The sequence below is a fragment of the Balaenoptera borealis genome, assembly GCF_965194805.1.
Source record: "Balaenoptera borealis genome assembly, chromosome: 11".
NCBI classification, from domain to species: domain Eukaryota; kingdom Metazoa; phylum Chordata; class Mammalia; order Artiodactyla; family Balaenopteridae; genus Balaenoptera; species Balaenoptera borealis.
Genome location: NC_138868.1, coordinates 23,402,169 through 23,420,814, shown reverse-complemented (window position 1 = coordinate 23,420,814; position 18,646 = coordinate 23,402,169). Strand labels below are relative to the sequence as shown.

At 45.0% G+C, this 18,646-nt stretch overlaps 1 protein-coding gene across 2 annotated transcripts; it reads right to left on the bottom strand.

Moving 5' to 3' along the window:
- Nucleotides 1–2,981: 2,981 nt before the first annotated feature.
- Nucleotides 2,982–17,437, bottom strand: COMMD9 (COMM domain containing 9). 2 transcript variants are annotated; one of them, XM_082343887.1, is made up of 6 exons: nt 17,323–17,437; nt 8,967–9,092; nt 7,131–7,270; nt 5,736–5,770; nt 4,779–4,882; nt 2,982–3,742 (listed from the first exon to the last, which is right to left on the bottom strand). In XM_082343887.1, the coding sequence occupies exons 1-6, from the start codon at nt 17,371–17,373 to the stop codon at nt 3,665–3,667; spliced, it is 534 nt and encodes a 177-aa protein (XP_082200013.1). In that variant the 5' UTR covers nt 17,374–17,437; the 3' UTR covers nt 2,982–3,664. The 2 variants fall into 2 exon arrangements, with proteins under 2 accessions (XP_082200013.1, XP_082200012.1); XM_082343886.1 differs by having other exon boundaries at nt 2,982–3,728.
- Nucleotides 17,438–18,646: the final 1,209 nt, after the last annotated feature.

Genomic DNA, 18,646 nt, shown 5'->3' with positions numbered 1-18,646 from the left:
TGTTACTATAGCATAACCTTGCATTGACTACATTTTCTTATTTTCTGTATTCTTGATGCTTAGGCATTTGGGGCCTTGACCCTGAAGAGACTGACCTCCTAGGGCTAGCTAATTCCTAGAGATAGCAAACAGCTCCTGTGAGAACACGCCTTTGATACACAAACCAACCAATCTACAGCCACAGCCCCAACTATGTCTTCTATCAAACTCGCACCCAAGCCAGCGTTCTCCCTGCCCTGAACCACCCCAGGACCAGGTACTGGACAGCTAGGGGCCACACCTGTAGCCCAGACCTGCCAGAATTATCCAAACTAGTCAACCCTATGCTAACTCAGTGTACCCACACTGCCTCGCCCATTCCTTCCTGCGAAAATCCCAATAAAGGCTCTGGGCCATGCTATCCCCTGGCCCTCTGTGCCTCACGACCAACCCCGGTCCCTCTCCATGTGGCACTGCAAGATGTTGCATGCCTCCTGCTTCTACAGATGTTAGTAGAAACTTCTTTATGATCATCATTTTTGTGCCTGCATGTCTTATCATTCCTGGTAAAAATAAGTCCCACTCCATTTTAACTCAAACCTGACCCATCCTGATGGATACACTAGGAGGAAGATTGGGACTGGCATCAGCCACACCGGATTTTCTTACCCTCTTCCCCACCTCTGGGTTCTGCTTCGCTCCGGGCTAGCCTCTCCTACTGCAGGTGGGCTTTCGTGTGAGGAAGGTGGGCCCGAGCATCCCTGGCTTCACTACCAGAGCCGAGAGGCAGGAGGCTGTCTTCGCTGCCAATTCCAGCAGAACAGGCGTAGGGAAAGATCAGTCTGGCCCAGTTTGAGTCAGGTGCAATCATGGGACAATCTCTGCAGGGCACGGACGTCGGTCAGGACTGAGCCATCCACTCACCCCTGTGCCTGGGTGGGCGGACAGTGCTGGAAGCCAAGGGGAGCCACCACCGAGACCTATCATCGCCCTTCCGTGAATGGAGTCTGGACACCCAAACCCTGCCTCGCCCTGAGGGAAGGAGTTTGCAGGCAGCTGCTCATTGCACAAAGTACTACTGGGAAACCAGACAAGCACGGAACGAAGGAACTTCATCTGAGGTAGAAGCTCGGAGGTTTTTTCGGAGATAGGGTCAAGCCAACCCATTAACACGGTATCTACACACCATCCATCCTCGCCAACAGCAGGAAAACCACCCACTTAAACGAGCGCGTGAGGTGAAGGGTAGCAAACGTTTATCGGTGTTTTTTTTTTTTTTAATTTTTTTTTAATCCTCGTTCTTTATTATTTATTTATTTATTTATTTATGGCTGTGTTGGGTCTTCATTTCTGTGCGAGGGCTTTCTCTAATTGCGGCAAGTGGGGGCCACTCTTCATCGGGGTGCGCGGGCCTCTCACTGTCACGGCCTCCCTTGTTGCGGAGCACAGGCTCCAGACGCGCAGGCTCAGTAGTTGTGGCTCACGGGCCCAGTTGCTCCGCGGCATGTGGGATCTTCCCAGACCAGGGCTCGAACCCGTGTCCCCTGCATTGGCAGGCAGACTCTCAACCACTGCGCCACCAGGGAAGCCCTCTCAGTGTTATTTCTTGAACGCTATGTGTCATGCACCCAGAGGATTCTGTTCGGGTGGATCTGCCTAAAGGGATGTTCACCTGTCCAGACACCCATGCCAGGCTTCCTGCTTCTACTCAGTTTCTTACGGAGTCCCATGGGAAGCCCAGCGAATGGGCTTTTGGAGATCTCCGTCTGCGGGTCACAGAGAGTGGAAGGAAAAGAGAGGGGGATGAATTCATGACAAGGCTGAACTCAACCTGAGGGTGAGACCAGGGGCCCTTGACCTGGAGATAGTGGGCAGGTCTCCAGGGTCCATGAATGCTTGTCCTTGAATGTGAAAAATCAAGTGTTCATCTCCTACAGAAGGGATCCATGGCTTCCATCAGATTCTCAATGGTTATGGCTCCAAACAGGTGAAGAACTGCCATTTTGACAGTAGGTAGCTCAGCTTCCAGGAGATGGCAGACAGAGAGGGGCTTGGGGTTTTTTTCTTGACTTCCCTAGCGTTTCACTGGGGGGATGGGGGGGAGAAGTAAGATTCCTCATCTCTACTTCAGTTCCAGTATTTTCCAAATGGAGCTAAAATCACAGAATGTCAAGTCCCTTGCACAGTCCTGTGTGGTAGAGAAATCTGGGCCCAAGTCCTGATGAGGCCATTTACTAGCAGGGACTTCACCTCGATGAGCTGATTCCCTCATTGATAAAGGGAGAATAACATGACAGTCACACCAACCCCTTTACAGCAGATGAAGCACTGAATGCAGAGAGCTTTCTACTTTCCTTCCCATTAGTAACCAAGGCCAGCATTATCCAGTCCTTCCTATTTTCCGTAACAGTGCTAAGTGCTTTTAGGTACATTTTATCACTTAATCTTCACAAAAGCGCTGTAGAGTAGGTATGATTATTATTCCCATTTAATTAAAAGAAAACAAACCAAACCCAGCCTTTGGGTGGGCAGGAACTGAGCTCAAGAGCATCCCCTTAACCCAAAGTCCTGCCTCCCCCACCCCCCCCCACCCCGTCCACACACACCACCTGAGAAGCCGCCAAACAAAGCGCTCAGAGCACGCAGGCTCTTGCTACTGGGTGACCTGGAGAAGGGAGGGGGACACCTTACACGGAGCCCCCGGGACTTGTCCGGCCCGTGACAGACGACTCCGTCTGCTTAAACTCCTCAAAGAGCGCTTTCATCACAGCTCTCGCGACAAGCTCCTGCTGATGTCGCCGCACTTTCTTTTGCTCTACGTGACAGACGGATACGCGGAAGGTGGGCCGGTTCACAGGCCCGGTTTCAGGTCATCCCATGGTGATGAGCTGAGCCAGGAACGAGGAAGGTGGGGTCATCTTTACGAACGAGAGGCAGCACTGGCCTAAGGAAACGACCCAGGCTAAGGACAGAAGCTACAGAAGCGTGACGGGAATCGTGAAGTTTTTAGAACTGTTATTTATTTCTAATCACTCCTACTTCTTCACCCTGAGTGGCTGCATTACATCAAGGAAGGGGCCTCTGGTTCTATGGAGAAGGAAGTGAGTTCCCATTTCAGACTTCCTACGCTGCCAGGTGGTCCAGCAGGGCTGAGGGAGCTCGGGGAGGCTCCGGACTCGGGGCAGGCAGGCACGCAGAGGGGGCTCTGCCCTGTGGGATCCGCCTGGCTTCTGTGACAGAGAAGCAGAACTGCTGGCGTCACCCACCTGACTCCCTGCGTGCATTCCAGAGCTGGAAATGGGCTCATCAGAGCGAAAGGAACTTATTAAGACGAGTGCCGCAGTTTGGGCCTGAATTTTCCAATCAGCCAGGCGGAGGCGGCTGACCAAGCAAACGCTCCCTCCTGCTGCCACTGGGGTCATGAAGTCCCACACAGGAGCCTCACGAGACAGCAGCTTCTGCTCCAACTTCGGAAAGAGGAAAAAGCAGCGCGCGGGCCTGGCTGCTTCCGCCTGGTCCAACCGCACCCGGGCTGGATGGCAGCCCCCACGTCCCCACCGCTGCCTGCTGCGAGGACAGCGGCGTGTGCTGGGGGCCGGCTGGCCGCGTCACTTGCTGGCCACAGCGGAGAGCTGGTCCCGGATGCGGCCCAGCCCGTCTAACATCGTGTCCAGGGTCTCCTTACTCAGCTCCACGGTGACAGCTGACATGGAGGGCTGCTCCCCACACAGACTGGCATCTTCCTGGATCTGAAAAGAGAACACTGCCCCAAAGTCAGAGCTGCCTCTCTTCGACCGGCAGGCCCTACCTACCCCGTTCTGGCGAAGCTCGAAGCTCGGAAGAGAGGCGCTTTGCTCAGAGTCACGGAGAGTCGCAGCCTGGAGGCACTCAGCAAATGGGGACAGGGAGGGAGCTGTCTCAGGGGCTCCGGGCAGGGGTCGGAGAAGCCAGGCTCGCTCACCCTCCCGCCCCCAACTCCCTCTGGGCACCCGCGTGAGGAAACATCCTGGGTTCATGCTGGTACTTTAGGCCGTGGGCTCTAGGGGTATGTAAGAATCCTCTGGGATGCGGGAAAAATATTACAACCTCTAGTTATATGTATTTGTACTTTTTTTTTTTTTAAAGTAAGCCTTAGTAATAGTTAAAAACTTAGTTGTTAGAGGCACCCTCTTTCATTTTCTTACAGCTGTTGAGTTTCTGGGTGTCTGGTGGTTAAGTAAATACAGCATTATGCTACCTAGTTTTAACTAAACAAACCCTAAAAATGGGTATGTGGCTTAAAAAGACTCCTGAAAATAACTGCGAAGTGAAGATAACACCAATGAAGAATGTGAACAATAAGATGAAGAACTGATACTTCTCCAACTGCTAATAGGAGCCCTTGTTCAGCACAGTACAAACAGCAACAGCCTCCTAAGATTGGACAAGAATTTGGAAAAGTATACCAAAATTCTCAAGAAGGCAATTGGAAATCTGAGTGCGTGCTTCTATCGTTAAAGCCAAACCTTCCTGTAAGCGTCTAAGACAACCTTTAGGTATCAGCAAATTATTTTAAAATTTATATTTTGTGTTTGTCTTATTTTAAAATTTCTAGTTTCGCTATATGTTTTATTATGACTGTGCTACGTTAATACACATATACTTTCTAAATAAACACTGCATTTTGGGGGTGCTAATTTTTTTTTATTTATGGGGTTGGAGATCCTAAAACTTGGAGTCTGGCATTTCTGCTGGCCCGCAGGGGCGCCGAGTGCCTGCTGCCCCTCCTTTGCTTCTAGTGGGCATGAGAGCGGATGTACCTTCATCTGGAGCAGGCAGGTCGGGACGGCCATGCGGCTGATGCTGTCTGAGGAGGTTCTGATGTCCACCCTCCAGTCCAGGTCGACCAGGCGCGGCAGAGAGACTGTGTGGGGACAGCTCGGCTCAGTGCGCACGCCGCCTGCGTGACTAAGCCTTCCCTCGACGGCAGGCAGCTCCAAGGGCTGCACGTGCGCCACGCATGGGATCCACACAGCAAGCCTCTGAGGGAGACAGACAGACAGGGCCCAAGGCCCCACAGCAAGCCCCGGGCCTTCCCTACCCCTGCACTTAGTGCGCATCCGTGGTGGTCAGCACCTCCAGGCTTCTGCCTGAACACCCAACCCTCCAGATGTCCGGACAGAATGAGGAATGACGCAGGTGGAGAAGAGGAGGCTGTGGCCGGAGTCTTAGGAAATGTGTAGCTTTGACAATAGCAGAGAGAGCTTTTGTTTGAGAGACACACAGACTTGGCTTGAATGTGGGCTCTACCACCTACCTGTCTAACCTCTGAGCCTCTGTTTGCTCACCTGTGAAATGGGGATGATCTCGGCCTAGCTCACAGGGTTGTTGGGAGGACTAAATGAGTTAATGCAGGTAGAGTCTGCGGCACTGTGACCGGCGCAGAGTGAGTTTAGTGAACGTTTATCAAACACCCACTTTTATTCAATCTTTCACACTAATTTCAATTATGGTTAATTTGTTTTCCAATGGAAATATAGTTATTTTAAGTACTTCACTTTCTGCTTAGGATATTTGTTTTTTAACAACATGCCTCTATTATATTAGGTTTATAACCAGAAAAAAAATTAAAAAGTGGAATTAAAAAGAAATACTTAACACTACTCGGTTTGGGATTAGGTTAATTCACTTTGACTTTAGTTAAAAACTCTGGTAGATTTAGGGCTGGGGCTGGGGAGGAGGGGGAGGGAGGAAGAGGCAGGTTTCTTGGTACTCACTCTGATTTGTTTGGGCTTCAGCTCTCCAAGTAGGTCTGTTTAAGAGGGAAAGATAAGAAAAATATAATGGAAAAGGGATGTGAATTGAGTCTTCTGATAATGAGGCCCATGGGCCTGGGCCTCTGCTCCTTCTGTGATCTTAAAACCTATAATCACCTCCTGACACGAAAGGACCAAGAAACGCCTCCCTCCAAGAAGCAGTTTTTTGTTTGCTTGTTTTACAAAACTGAGTGATGTTAAGGCCATAGGCGCTGTTAGTTTTCATGGCTTAGGAAAAGCAAGAAAACGCTAAATGCGCTGTAACTGTGCTATTGTTCTCAGAGACAAAACAGAAAAGGTCAACTTTTTACTGAGCATCTACTACGCAGAGTACGGCATCTTACGCAAAACACATCTAAACAGACGTGTCTGATGCTACACACATCACGCCATAGTGAGATGCCGAGCAGAGTCAGAGTAAACTGTGGTCACGCAACAGAAAGTTTCTAAATAAACAACAAAACCCTTGGGAAGTAAGCATTATCAGTTATTACTATCAGAGAGGTCTCTTCAAGCCTGCTGCTAACCAGCAGTTAATCCGTTCTGCTTAAATTGTATGTATCTAAAAGGATCTGCCCAGCTAGAAAATGTACAGAAAATTCACAAAAGAATAAAAATGACCAATAACGTGAAAAAGATATTTGACATCACTAGTACCAAAGATATATAAACTGAAATGAGGTACCATTTGCCATTTGTGAAACTGGGAATAAAAAGTAAAAAAACAAAACAAAACAAAACACCCTCAGTGCTGGTGATGGTGTGGGGAGAGTGGCACATCAATGTCCTCCTGGTGGAGGAGTAGCTGGTGCAATCTTTCCGATGGCGGACTCGATAATAAAAAGCCAAAGCCTCAATACCACCATTTACTAGTCAGGAAATAAGGAAGCACAATGTGGGCAAAGGTTCCACCATAAATTGTTCACTGCAGTGAAAACTGCCAATAGCCTAAATGTCCAACCCTAAGGAATTTATTAACTAAATTACACATAATTTCTTCATGTAATGGAATATATTTAGCCATTAAGAATGATATTGAAGGTAAATATTTATCGACCTGAAATATCATTAATGTTAATACTGTTAAATGAAAACAAGCAAGTTATAAAACGGCATGATCCCATTGTGTTAAAAACAAAAGCAAAACCAACCCCTCTATGTGTAAATGGAAAAAATAAACCAGTCTTAAAAGGTTTCCCATTCAGGAATTAACACTGCTAACCCTCTGGGTGGTGGGATTATGGTTTCCTTCTTTTTGCTTACCTGTGCTTGCTTTTCAAGAATCAGCATATTTTTTCCAGAACAGGAATAAAAAATACAAGCATTACAAGAAACTCCCAAGAAATAAGCACTTACACGTGTTCTAGGATGATTTTTGTCAGCAGGTTTTTGAGGTTTTGGTGGAAATTTTCAGGAAAGAGTGCCAGAATCGCCTCAGCGGAGGACAGGTCACGGAACACCACTAGCCTGGTGAGGCGGTGCAGAGCCTGGAGCAGCTGCAGGATAGACGGGGAGCCCTGGGTGGTGAGGGGCAGCGGGACAGGGGACAGGGCTCTATCTCCCCTGCTGGGAAGAGGGCCTGCCACAGACCACCACCGTCATTCAAACTGAATCCCAGGAGTCCGGAGGCCCCTGGTGCAGATGCGGATGCTCACGTGCCTCGGCCCGCCTCCAAGTTCACCTGTTGCTTAGAAGACATGTAGCTGCCTGACCGAGGATGCTGTCAACCTGCCAGAAAGTCTCTGCTTGTGGGCAAAGGGTTAATAAATCCCCTTCCTTGTGCATGGACTCTGACCTTAAGCTAACTTTCTAGCCTGTTCCCCTCTTAATGTGAGAGAAGCGGAAAGTCAGCGGTGTTACTAGACAGCGCTGCACCACTCCCCTGCCTCTGGACCGCGAGGGCTGCAGAAACACCGCGGCCCGCGGCTTGGGCTTCCGAGTGTGGCTGCACGGCCTGTGCCAGCACCCAAAGCCGTGCTTACTGAATTGCTGCCAGAGGCACTGGCTCCTGGGGAGTTGGGGCTTTTCACCCAGGCTGGCTGGACTGTCACGTCCTTGCCCCTAGGCTGTCACCTGGTGGGGCGAGGAAAAGTAAATGCGCTGCTCAGCTGAACAGAACAGGACTCTCTGGAGGTAACTTCCTCCTCTTTAGGACTTTCCCAGATGCCACGGGAGGTTGCTCAGCTCAGAAAAGCACAACCCAGAGGCGAGGGGACGTTAAGCCTCTACTGGTGAAGGGTGGGAGTGAGTGGATAAATGCCCCAACCTCCCTGCCTTCCAGGGTGACAGTGCTGGGGCATTTATCCACGTGGTTTCTTACAGGATCCCAACTGCAGATGCCCACAGCGGTGACCGCTCACTAACATATCCTTTTATTGGCTTCTCTCTCTTCCCGGTCTGATATTCCTCACTAACATATCCTTCTACTGGCTTGTCTCTCTTCCCGGTCTGATTTTCCTCACTCCCTCCTTTGTGCTTTCTAGAATCACCTCCCAAGTAACTACCAGCAGCCAAGTCGTTGCCTCAGGGTCTACTTTTGAGGAACCCAAACTAAGACTCCAACTCACTTTCATAACCTTGCTGCTGCCTCTCACTTCAATGAGCCAAGCTCCAGATTAAAAAATAACAACAACAGCACAGGTCTGCTTGGATGAATTACTGTTTTAGAAACATAGTTGCCATGGAAAGATAAGGCTGTGAGTGCTACATACATCCTTGTCCTCTTGGCCATCTGAGATCAGGTGAGGTCCAGCAGTACCTCCTCCCTAATCATACTCAGGCCTCACAGCTTCTGCCCAACCATCCCGGAAAAGTCTGCCTAAGCTATCCAGCCAACAATTCATCAGCACCGCTAAGTTACAGGCTGGGAAAGAAAATCATAGCAAGGTTGGCTTTTGTCCATACTGTCTAGGTAACAAGTCTGAAAAGGAAATGGTCAGGAGCTCCGATTCTGAGTATACTTTTCCCATCCACGCCTCACTTATCATAAGGAAGTGAAGGTTCAAAGACAATGAATGGCTTTTAAGTTCACTAACATTAAAAAAGAAAAAAGCATCTATTTTAAGTTTGCTATAATGTCAACAGACACTTCAGGGGAAAAATTCCCTTGGATGCGGCAACAACTGGGAAGTCAAGGAAGAGACTAATGAGCCGAGAAGCCAGGTGCCAGAGGTCACTTCTGACCCCACTTACTTGTTCTGCCTCCTCCTGGGTCACAGACAAGCTGGAACACGTAACATCCAAGAGCTTTTTCGAGCCAAGGGCTGAACTGGAAAAGCTCTCTTGGCACAGCTGTCTGACAACATCTTTCGAGGAGGCCTATAAATTCACAGATGGAAAAAAACAAAACAAGCAACAAACTCAGACTCTGAAAATACATTTTTTTTTAGAACGTAATACTGTCTCCGTCATGGTGTGACACCTAAGAGGTGCAGAGGACACTTCCATTTCTGGGAAGATGACATAGATGTACTTTTCCCTATTTTTCCTGCTAAACACAACTACATTCCCTGGGCACTTTATACAAAACAAATGTAAGACGACTCTGAAAGGGGAGAAGAGAAGACAGACCTGCTACGGACCTCATGACAAAGGAATAACGTGGCCATATTACGTTCCGAGCCTCTGGCACTTATTTAAATCTTCTATTTTGCTGGCTTTCTCTGACACTGCTCGGGTAGCAGGGGGAGCATGGTGGGGCTGGGCGTGGTTGCTTCATTACTACCAAATGCAGACGGAAGTCCAGCTCCCCTACTTGGCTCCTGCTCACACCCAAAAGTAGGGGTTCCTTGTAGCTACTGGGCAGGGGTGGAAGTTCTGGCTCCAGTAGTTTCCACTAATACCGTGGGGTGGCGGAACTTGTTACCAGCTCGTGGGGATGGAGGTCCAGCTCCCTACTTGGCCTTCTCTGACACCGCCCTGAGGGGGGTGTTCCCTCTCAGACTTTGTTGACGTACAGTGGAGCGCGGCCACAGTGTTTTCAGTGGTGTTTTGGTGGAGTAGAGCAGTTATTGTCTAAAAGTTTTCTGTCTTCCTAAGCCACCCCTTTCTTGGTCTTTGGCTAGAGAGAGCAAGTATTTGTTGGAGTTTGTTTGTTTTCACCCACTGGCGTTCTGGGTGGCCCTGTTCTTCAGCTCGAAGTCTGGGATATATGAACAATAAGAAAAGCCACTGTCCTATGTGGCTGTAAATGTATATAGAGGAAATATTTAAGACAATTATATTATAAATAAGGGTAGGACTATAAAGGGATGACTTCACTCTAACTGGTAAAATGATGACACTGACATGTCACTGAGATTGTGATGTTATAGTAAATAAATGTAATAAGTTGAACAACCACTATAAGAGTTATAAAGAGAAATGAATTTTAAAACACTACAGATAAATCAAAATGGAATTCCAAAAAATGTTCAATTGATCAAATAACCCACAGGAAGGCAGTAAAAGTAAAGAAACAAAAAATAAATAAAAGAACAAATAGAAAACAAAAAATAAAATGGCAAACTTAAGTTCTAATATTTCAATAATTACATTGGCTGTAAGTGGTCTAAATATACCAATTAAAAGAGAAATTGGCTGACTGGATTATAAAATATGGCTCAGTTAAATGCTATCTACAAGAAACTCCCTTCAAATATGACAGAGACATATTAAAAGGAAAAGAATGGAAAAAGATAGATCATGCAAACATTAATCAGGAAAGCAAGAGTGGCTATATTAATATCAGATAAAGTAGACTTCACAGCAGAGAAAACTACCAGAGACAGAGAGGGACATTACGTAATGGTAAAAGGTTCTGTTGACCAGAAGACATCCTGAATGTGCATGCCCTCAGCAAGAGAGCTGCAAAATATGTGAAGCAAAAACAGACAGAACTGAAAGGAGAAATCAACAAATCTATAAATACAGTTGGAGTCTTCAACACCCCTCTTTCAACAATTGATAGAACAACTAGACAGGATTCAACAAGGACACAGAAGAACTCCACAACACCATCAATCAATCTAATTGACATTTATGGAACACTACCCAGTAACAACAGAATACACACTCTTTTCAAAAGCTCACTGAACACATACGAGATAGATGATATTCTGAGCCAAAAAGTAAACCTTAACAAACTTAAAAGAACTAAATCATACAGAGTGTGTTCTCAGTGATCACAATGGAATCATATTAGAAATCAATAAGATAACAAGAACATGCCCAAACATTTGGAAACTTAAACAACACACTTCTAAATAATCCACAGATTAAAGGGAAAGTTGAAAAAATTACACTGAATGAATGAAAATGAAAAACACCACCAAAATTTTGGGGGTACAGCCAAGATGGTGCTGAGAGGGAAATTTACAGCATTAAATGCATATATTAGAAAAGAGGAAAAGTCTCAAATAATCTAAGTCCTCATCTCAAGAACCTAGAAAAACAAGAGCATGATAAACCCAAAGGAATAAGGAAGGAAACAACAAAGAGCAGACACCAAAGAAATTGAAAACATAAAAAAGGAGAAATCAATGGAACAAAGAACTAGTTCTTTGAAAACATCAATAAAATTAACAAACTTTTAGCAAGACTGACAAAATTAAAAAGAAAGGAGACACAAATTACCAATATCAGGAATGAAGCAGGGCACATCACAACAGACCCTGCAGATTTCGAAAAGAAAATAAGAGAATAACTACAAGCAACTCTATACACACAAATTTGACAGTTTAAATGAAGTGGATCAATTTCTCAAAAAACACAAACTACCATAACTCTCCCAATATAAAATTGAAAACGTGAGTAGTGCTATAACTGTTAAGGAAATTGAATTTGTAATTTTAAAACCCCCAGAAATCACCAGACCCAGATGGTTTCACTGGAGAATTCTAACAAGCATTTAAAGAAAGAATTAACTAAGTCTACACAATCTCTTCTAGAAAACAGAAAAGGAGGAAACACTTCCCCATTCATTTCACAAAGCTAGGATTACCCTGATACCGAAATCAGACAGAGACTGTATAAAACAAAAAAACAACTACAGACCAATGTCCCTCATAAAAAATAGTTGCAAAGATCCTTAACAACATACTAGCAAATAGAATTCAGCAATATATAAAAGGGATTATTCACCATAACTAGGTGGAATTTATTCCAGGGATGCTAGGCCAGATCAGTATTTGAAAATCTACGTGATCCACCGTATTACCAGGCTCAAGGAGAAAACCATAGGATATCAATCAATGCAGAAAGAGCAGTTGACAAAATTCAACATCCATCCTTGATGAAAACTCTCATAAAATTAGGAATAGAGGGGAACTTCCATAACTTGACATAGAGCATCTACCAAAAAACCTAGAGAAAACATACTTAATGATGAAAAGACTAAAGTTGGGAACAAGGCAAGGATGTGGGCTCTCACCACTGTTATTCCACATTGTGCTGAAAATTCTAGCCACTGAAATAAGGCAAGAGAAAGAAATAAAAGGTCTGCAGATCAGAAAGGAAGAAATAAAACTGTCCCTATTTGCAGGGACATGACTGTCCATGAGAAAGTCCCAAGAAATGTACAAAAAAATCGTTAGAATAAGTGAGTTCAGCAGTTTGCAGATCCAAGATACACATACTAAAATCAGATGTATTTCTACACACTAGCAATGAACATGTGGACACTGGAATTAAAAGTACAATATCATTTGCAATTGCTCAAAAAAAAAAAAAAGAGAGAAATACTTAGGTATAAATCTAACAAAACATGTACAGGACTTGTATACTGAAAATTATACAATACAGATAAAAGAAATCAAGGATCTAAATCAATGGGGAGACACATCATGATCATGGATTGGATGATTCAACACATTAAGATGTCAATTTGCTCCTAAATGATATACAGATTTAACCCAATTCCTATGAAAATCTCAGCAAGTTTTTTTTTTTTTAGATATATCCAAGATCATTCTAAAATTTATACAGGAAGGCAAAGGAACTAGAATAGCTAAAACAATTTTGATAAAGAATGAAGTAGGAGGAATCCATCTATCTGATTTCAAGACTTATTATATAGCTACGATAATCAAGACTGTATGGTATTCTCAGAGGGATAAACAAATAGATCAATGGAACAAACTAAAGAACCCTGAAGTAGACCCAGTAAATATGAGCAAGTGATTCTTGACAAAGTTGCAAAAGCAATTCAATGGAGGAAAGAAAGCCCTTTTTAACAAATGATATTGGAACAAGGGCACATTCACAGGCCAAAAAAAAAAAAAAATTCTCAAACTTTTCCACACACCTTATACAAAATTAATGCAAAATCAATCATGGACTTAAATGTTATATAAATGTAGGGACTTCCCTGGTGGCGCAGTGGTTAAGAATCTGCCTGCCAGTGCAGGGGACACAGGTTAGAGCCCTGGTCTGGGAAGATCCCACATGCCGCAGAGCAACTAAGCCCGTGTACCACAACTACTGAGCCTGTGCTCTAGAGCCCGCAAGCCACAACTACTGAGGCCGCGTGCCACAACTACTGAAGCCCGCGTGCCTAGAGCCCGTGCTCCTTAACAAGAGAAGCCACCACGAGAAGCCCACGCACTGCAACGAAGAGTAGCCCCCACCCACCGCAACTAGAGAAAGCCCGCGCGCAGCAACAAAGACCCAACGCAGCCAAAAATAAAATAAATTTTTAAAAAATGTTATACAAATGTAAAGTATAAAACTATAAAACTTTTAGATAAAAATAGGGGAAAATTTGGAGAGCTATGGCTTCACAGAGTTCTTAGACTTTACACCAAAAGCGTAATTCATTAAAAAATCATAATTCATAAAAGGAAAAAGTTTTGAAAAACTGTATTTCATCAAAATTAAAACATTTTTTGCTCTGCTAAAACTCCTGTTATGGGTTGAACTGTGTCTCCCCTAAAAGTCATATATTGAAGTCATAACCCCCACTATCTCAAAATGTGATCTCATTTAGAAATAGGATTATTGCAGATATAAATAGTGAAGATGAGGTCACAGGGTGGCCCCTAATCCAATATGACTGATGTCCTAATTAAAAGGGGAAATTTAGTCACAAAAATGCAAACAGGGAGAACTCCATATGAAGATGAATGCAGAGATCTACAAGCCAAGATACACTAAATATCACCAGAAACCACCAGAAGTTATAGGAGAGAGGCACAGAACAATTTGTCCCTCAAAGCCCTCAGAAGAAACCAACTTGGCTGACACCTTGATCTCAGACTTCTGGCCTCCAGAACTGGGACACAATACATTTCTGTTGTGTCAGCCACCAAGTCTGTAGTACTTTGTTACAGCAGACCTACCAAATTAATACACCTTTGTGAAGAGGATGAAAAGACAGTTAAATACTAGGAAAGAATATGTGCAAACCACATATCTGACAAAGGACCACTATCTAGAATATATAAAGAAATGCAAAAGTAAAAAAGCAAACAATGAAATTAGAATATGAGCAAAAGACATAAAGCAATATTCTGCTGAAGAAGATACACAGATGGTAAATAAGCACACGAAAAGATGTCCAACATCATTAACCATTAGGGAACTTCAAATTAAAACCACAATGAGATGTAAATACACACCTATCAGAATAGCTCAAATAAAATATAGTAATGACAATAAATGCTGGCGAGGATGGGGAGAAACTGGACCATTCATGCATTGCTGTTGGGAATGTAAAGTAGTACAGCCACTCTGGAAAAGAGTTTGGCAGTTTCATAAAAACAACAACAAAACCCTAAACATGTAACTACCAAATGATCCAGAACTGTACTCCTGGGCATTAATTTCAGAGAAATAAAGACTTATGTTCATACAGAAATCTGTATACAAATGTTTATAGCAGGTTTATTTGTAATAGCAAAAAACTGGAAACAATGTAGATGTCATACCATAGAATACTACTCAGCAATAAAAAGGAAAGAACTATTAAAACACATAACATCGTTCCAGAAAATTAGGCTCAATGAAAAAAGCCAATCCCAAAAGGTTACATATTGTATGATTTCACTAATATAACATTCTTTTTTTTTTGTTGAATGTTTCATTGTTCGTGTATAGAAACAACTGATTTTTTTTTAAAATAAATTTATTTATGTATTTATTTATTTTTGGCTGTGTTGGGTCTTCACTGCTGCGCGCGGGCTTTCTCTAGTTGCAGAGAGCAGGGGCTACTCTTTGTTGCAGTGAGCGGGCTTCTCATTGCAGTGGCTTGTCTTTGTTGCGGAGCACAGGCTCTAGGCGCCCAGGCTTCAGTAGTTGTAGCACGCGGGCTCAGTAGTTGTAGCACGCGGGCTCAGTAGTTGTGGCTCACGGGCTCTAGAGCGCAGGCTCAGTAGTTGTGGTGCATGGGCTTAGTTGCTCCGCGGCATGTGGGATCTTCCCGGACCAGGGCTCAAACCCGTGTCCCCTGCGTTGGCAGGTGGATTCTTAACCACTGCGCCACCAGGGAAGCCCAACTGATTATTTTTTTATAGTATTTATTTATTTTTGTTTTTGGCTGCATTGGGTCTTCGTTGCTGTGCACGGACTTTATCTAGTTGCAGGTAGCGGGGTCTACTCTTCCTTATGGTGCACGGGATTCTCATTGCGGTGGCTTCTCTTGTTGCGGAGCACGGGCTCTAGGTGCATGGGCTTCAGTAGCTGTGGTACGTGGGCTCAGGAGTTGTGGCTCACAGGCTCTAGAGCACAGGCTCAGTAGTTGTGGTGCATGAGCTGAGGTGCTCCACAGCAAGTGGGATCTTCCCAGACCAGGGATCGAACCTGTGCCCCCTGCATTGGCAGGCGGATTCTTAACCACTGCGCCACTGGGGAAGTCCCTCACTTATATAACATTCTTGAAATGACAAAATTACAGAAACGAAGAAAAAATTGGTGAATACCAGAGGTTACAAAAGGGGTGAGGGCAGAGGGGAAGGGGGTGTGGCTATAAAGGGGCAACATGAAGAACACCGTGGTGATGGAAAATGTTCTGAATCTTGACTATCAATGTTAATATCCTGGTTGTGATATCATACTATAGTTTTGCAAGATGTTACCATTGGGGGAAACTGAGTAATGGGTAAATGGGATCTTTCTGTATTGTTTCTTGCAACTGCCTGTAAACCTATATCTCAAAATTAAAAGTTTATGTAATTTTTTTAAAAAAGAAAGTACATAGGACAATAGGAATGCAAATGAATGAACTACTGCTACATAATAGTAAACAAAAGAAGCCAGAAACACACACAAAAATATGCCCTATTATTCCATTTATGTGAAGTTCAAATGTGAGCCATATTAAACTGACATATTAGAAATAAAGATAGTGGTTACTGTTGGGGAGCAGAGTGAGGGAAATAACGAAGGGACAACAGAGAGACTTCTGTCGTACTGGTAACATTTCATTGTTTGACTGTGGTGGTGGTAATAAATCATTAAACGGTGCACTTATAATCTGTGCACTTTTTTTGTATGTGTGTTACACATTAATAATGATTTTTATAAGTGTATTAAAGAAAAAAAGCCCATAGAACGAAGAGGGATTGGGGTGGAGGTTGGGGGCAGAGCAGCCACAGTAAGGGTGAAAAGGCACTGGGTTGGGAGTTGAGAGCTCTAGGTTTCCAGTCCCAGCTTTACAACATTTATTAATTCATAGAACAGCTATTTATTTGAGCACATGCTGTATGCCAGGTGTGGAGGATACGCTTGTTACGCATACATTTGTGAATAACAGTAGATGCCCGTAGAGATTGGAGAATACAAGTGAACACTGGGGAGGCGGTTAAAACAAAAGAAGGACCATTGCGTGGACCAATGATGACGCTGTGCCATGAACTGCTGAGTGTAATTAACTCAACCCTCTTCGTCTGGAGTTTTTTTAAAAACAAGGTCCCTCGTGGATCTCACGCTCTTGTGAGAAAGGCAGACAACAGGCAACCAGATGCATAATGTCAGCTAGCGACAAGTTCTACGAAGGAAGATAAAGCCGCCGCTTCTTCTATAGGGAAGGTCATAAATCAAGCAAAAAATTCCAGTCTCCTACAAAGCCATATGAAGTACATCCCTTCCATCCTCACAATTTTTCAAATGATTGTCAGGAGAGTGTTTTGGCCCTCACACAGGTCAAAGCAAATTTAAAAACCCAGGACTCGGGAGAATATAGAACGCACACTTGACTCGGGGCGGACGCAGAGGAGAGAACTGTAGAGCGCAGATGGGCTGCGAAATGAAATGGAGAACTGGCAACGCGGATCTAGAGATTACAACCCCAACGCACCAACCCCGAAAGCCAGCCCCAGAGACTATTAGTAGGGAACATTTGTACAGCGCCTTCAGCTCCATTGTCTTGTTTCCCCACTATCCTGTCAAAGTGGTATTAATTTTGTTCGTACTTTCAAAAACCTCGGAAAAGAGCAACGACCTGCTAGGAGTCACAGTGAGAGGCAGTGGCAGCGTCGTGGCTCCAAATCGGGGTCCATTTATTCCCAATTCCTGCTCTGTGCAAAGTCTCGGAGACAAAGGCCCGCCTCGCGCTGTCCCCACCCCTCTCATTTACCTTCAGCAGGCTCTGGAGAGCTGCAAAGACCTCCGCCGTCAGCGCGGCCATCTTCCCCGAGTCACGTGACCTAGGTACGCGGAGAAGCGCGGTCGGGAGACTCCGACAGCCGCGCGGGGCATGCCGGGGCTGTAGTCCTTTAGGGTGGCGGGAGCTGCCTGGGTCGTGGCACTACGGGATGGGGAGGAGCCGAGTAGGGCGCGGAGGCTGGGTAGCTCAGCGCGGGGACTCTAGGACCGTGGGGTTTGGAGGACGCGGGTGCTGGATGGTTTTCAGGGGAGGAAATTGGCTTGGCTTGGCTTGTCTACTTACCAGGGCAGGGGAAACTGATTTTCTCTTGACTCACGTGGGTGGGCTGGCTAATTTGGGGAATGCATCTGCAGGCTTGACAAGCGCCTTAGCTGTTCTGGAGTGATCTTCGTACCTGGCCTCTTAGAATTAAAGTAGCTGTGCACATCATTGCAATTCTTGGAATTTACCCCCCACCCCGCCTGTCTTGAAGAATGTAAAATTGATTTCATGTGTACAGTTTCCTTTGTGTCTCTGGGGTAGGTAGGAGCTGGTATTATTAACCTTATCCAGATGAGGAAAGGGTGTTGATGACTTTCTCTAGTCCAAGGGGAGATCGGTTTTGATGAGCAGGTGAGGAAGTGTTTGGGACAAGGAGTAGAAAGGGAATCCAATGAAAGATATTACCTAACTAGGTTCCTATTACACCTATAGTGGGGATGGGAGGGGTGGTTCATGGATATGATTTAATTCATTTATTCAACAAGATAATTATGATGAATGTAAGGATGGTTTTGAGTGGGTAGTCCAGGACTCTGATTTGCCCAGTGATCAGAGGTCCTACCTCGGAACAGACTCAAATTGTAAAGTTCTGGAACTTGGTTTTAAGGAACCTATCTCCTCTGCCTTCTAACCCCAGCCTCTGACATTTCCCTTATCTATCTTTAGGATCTAGTTGGTTCTTTCTTTTTCCATGCCCAGTTCCTTAGCAAAAGTTGGCTTGAAATAGGTTCTGATAAATTCAAGCTAGAGAAAGAATGTCTAATTGTGCAAGTCCGGGAATTGGTCATTTGTTTTTCTGCCTCCTACTCCTCCCCCTCCTTCTTTTCTCTCTCCCATTTTCTGTGAGGATGTTATCCAGCCCCAGGAAAATAAACCCAGGTTGTCTGAGGATGAACCCATATCTGGACTAGAAGATGTTAGACCCACCCTGTCCTGGAGTCCTGATCCCAGCTCTCTTTCTTGGCCTCTCCCTCTTCTCTTCTTCCAGGACCACATGGCTTGATTCTTGTTCTCTGCCATAAGTCCCTGTAAG

Coding starts and splice junctions, on each gene's coding strand:
- COMMD9 (XM_082343886.1), bottom strand. CDS start 17,373: ATGGCCGCGCTGACGGCGGAGGTCTTTGCAGCTCTCCAGAGCCTGCTG. Junction 4,883..5,735: donor TGAAGCCCAAACAAATCAGA/GTGAGTACCAAG, acceptor GTCCCCACACAG/TCTCTCTGCCGCGCCTGGTC. Junction 3,729..4,778: donor CCTGCCTGCTCCAGATGAAG/GTACATCCGCTC, acceptor TTCTCTTTTCAG/ATCCAGGAAGATGCCAGTCT.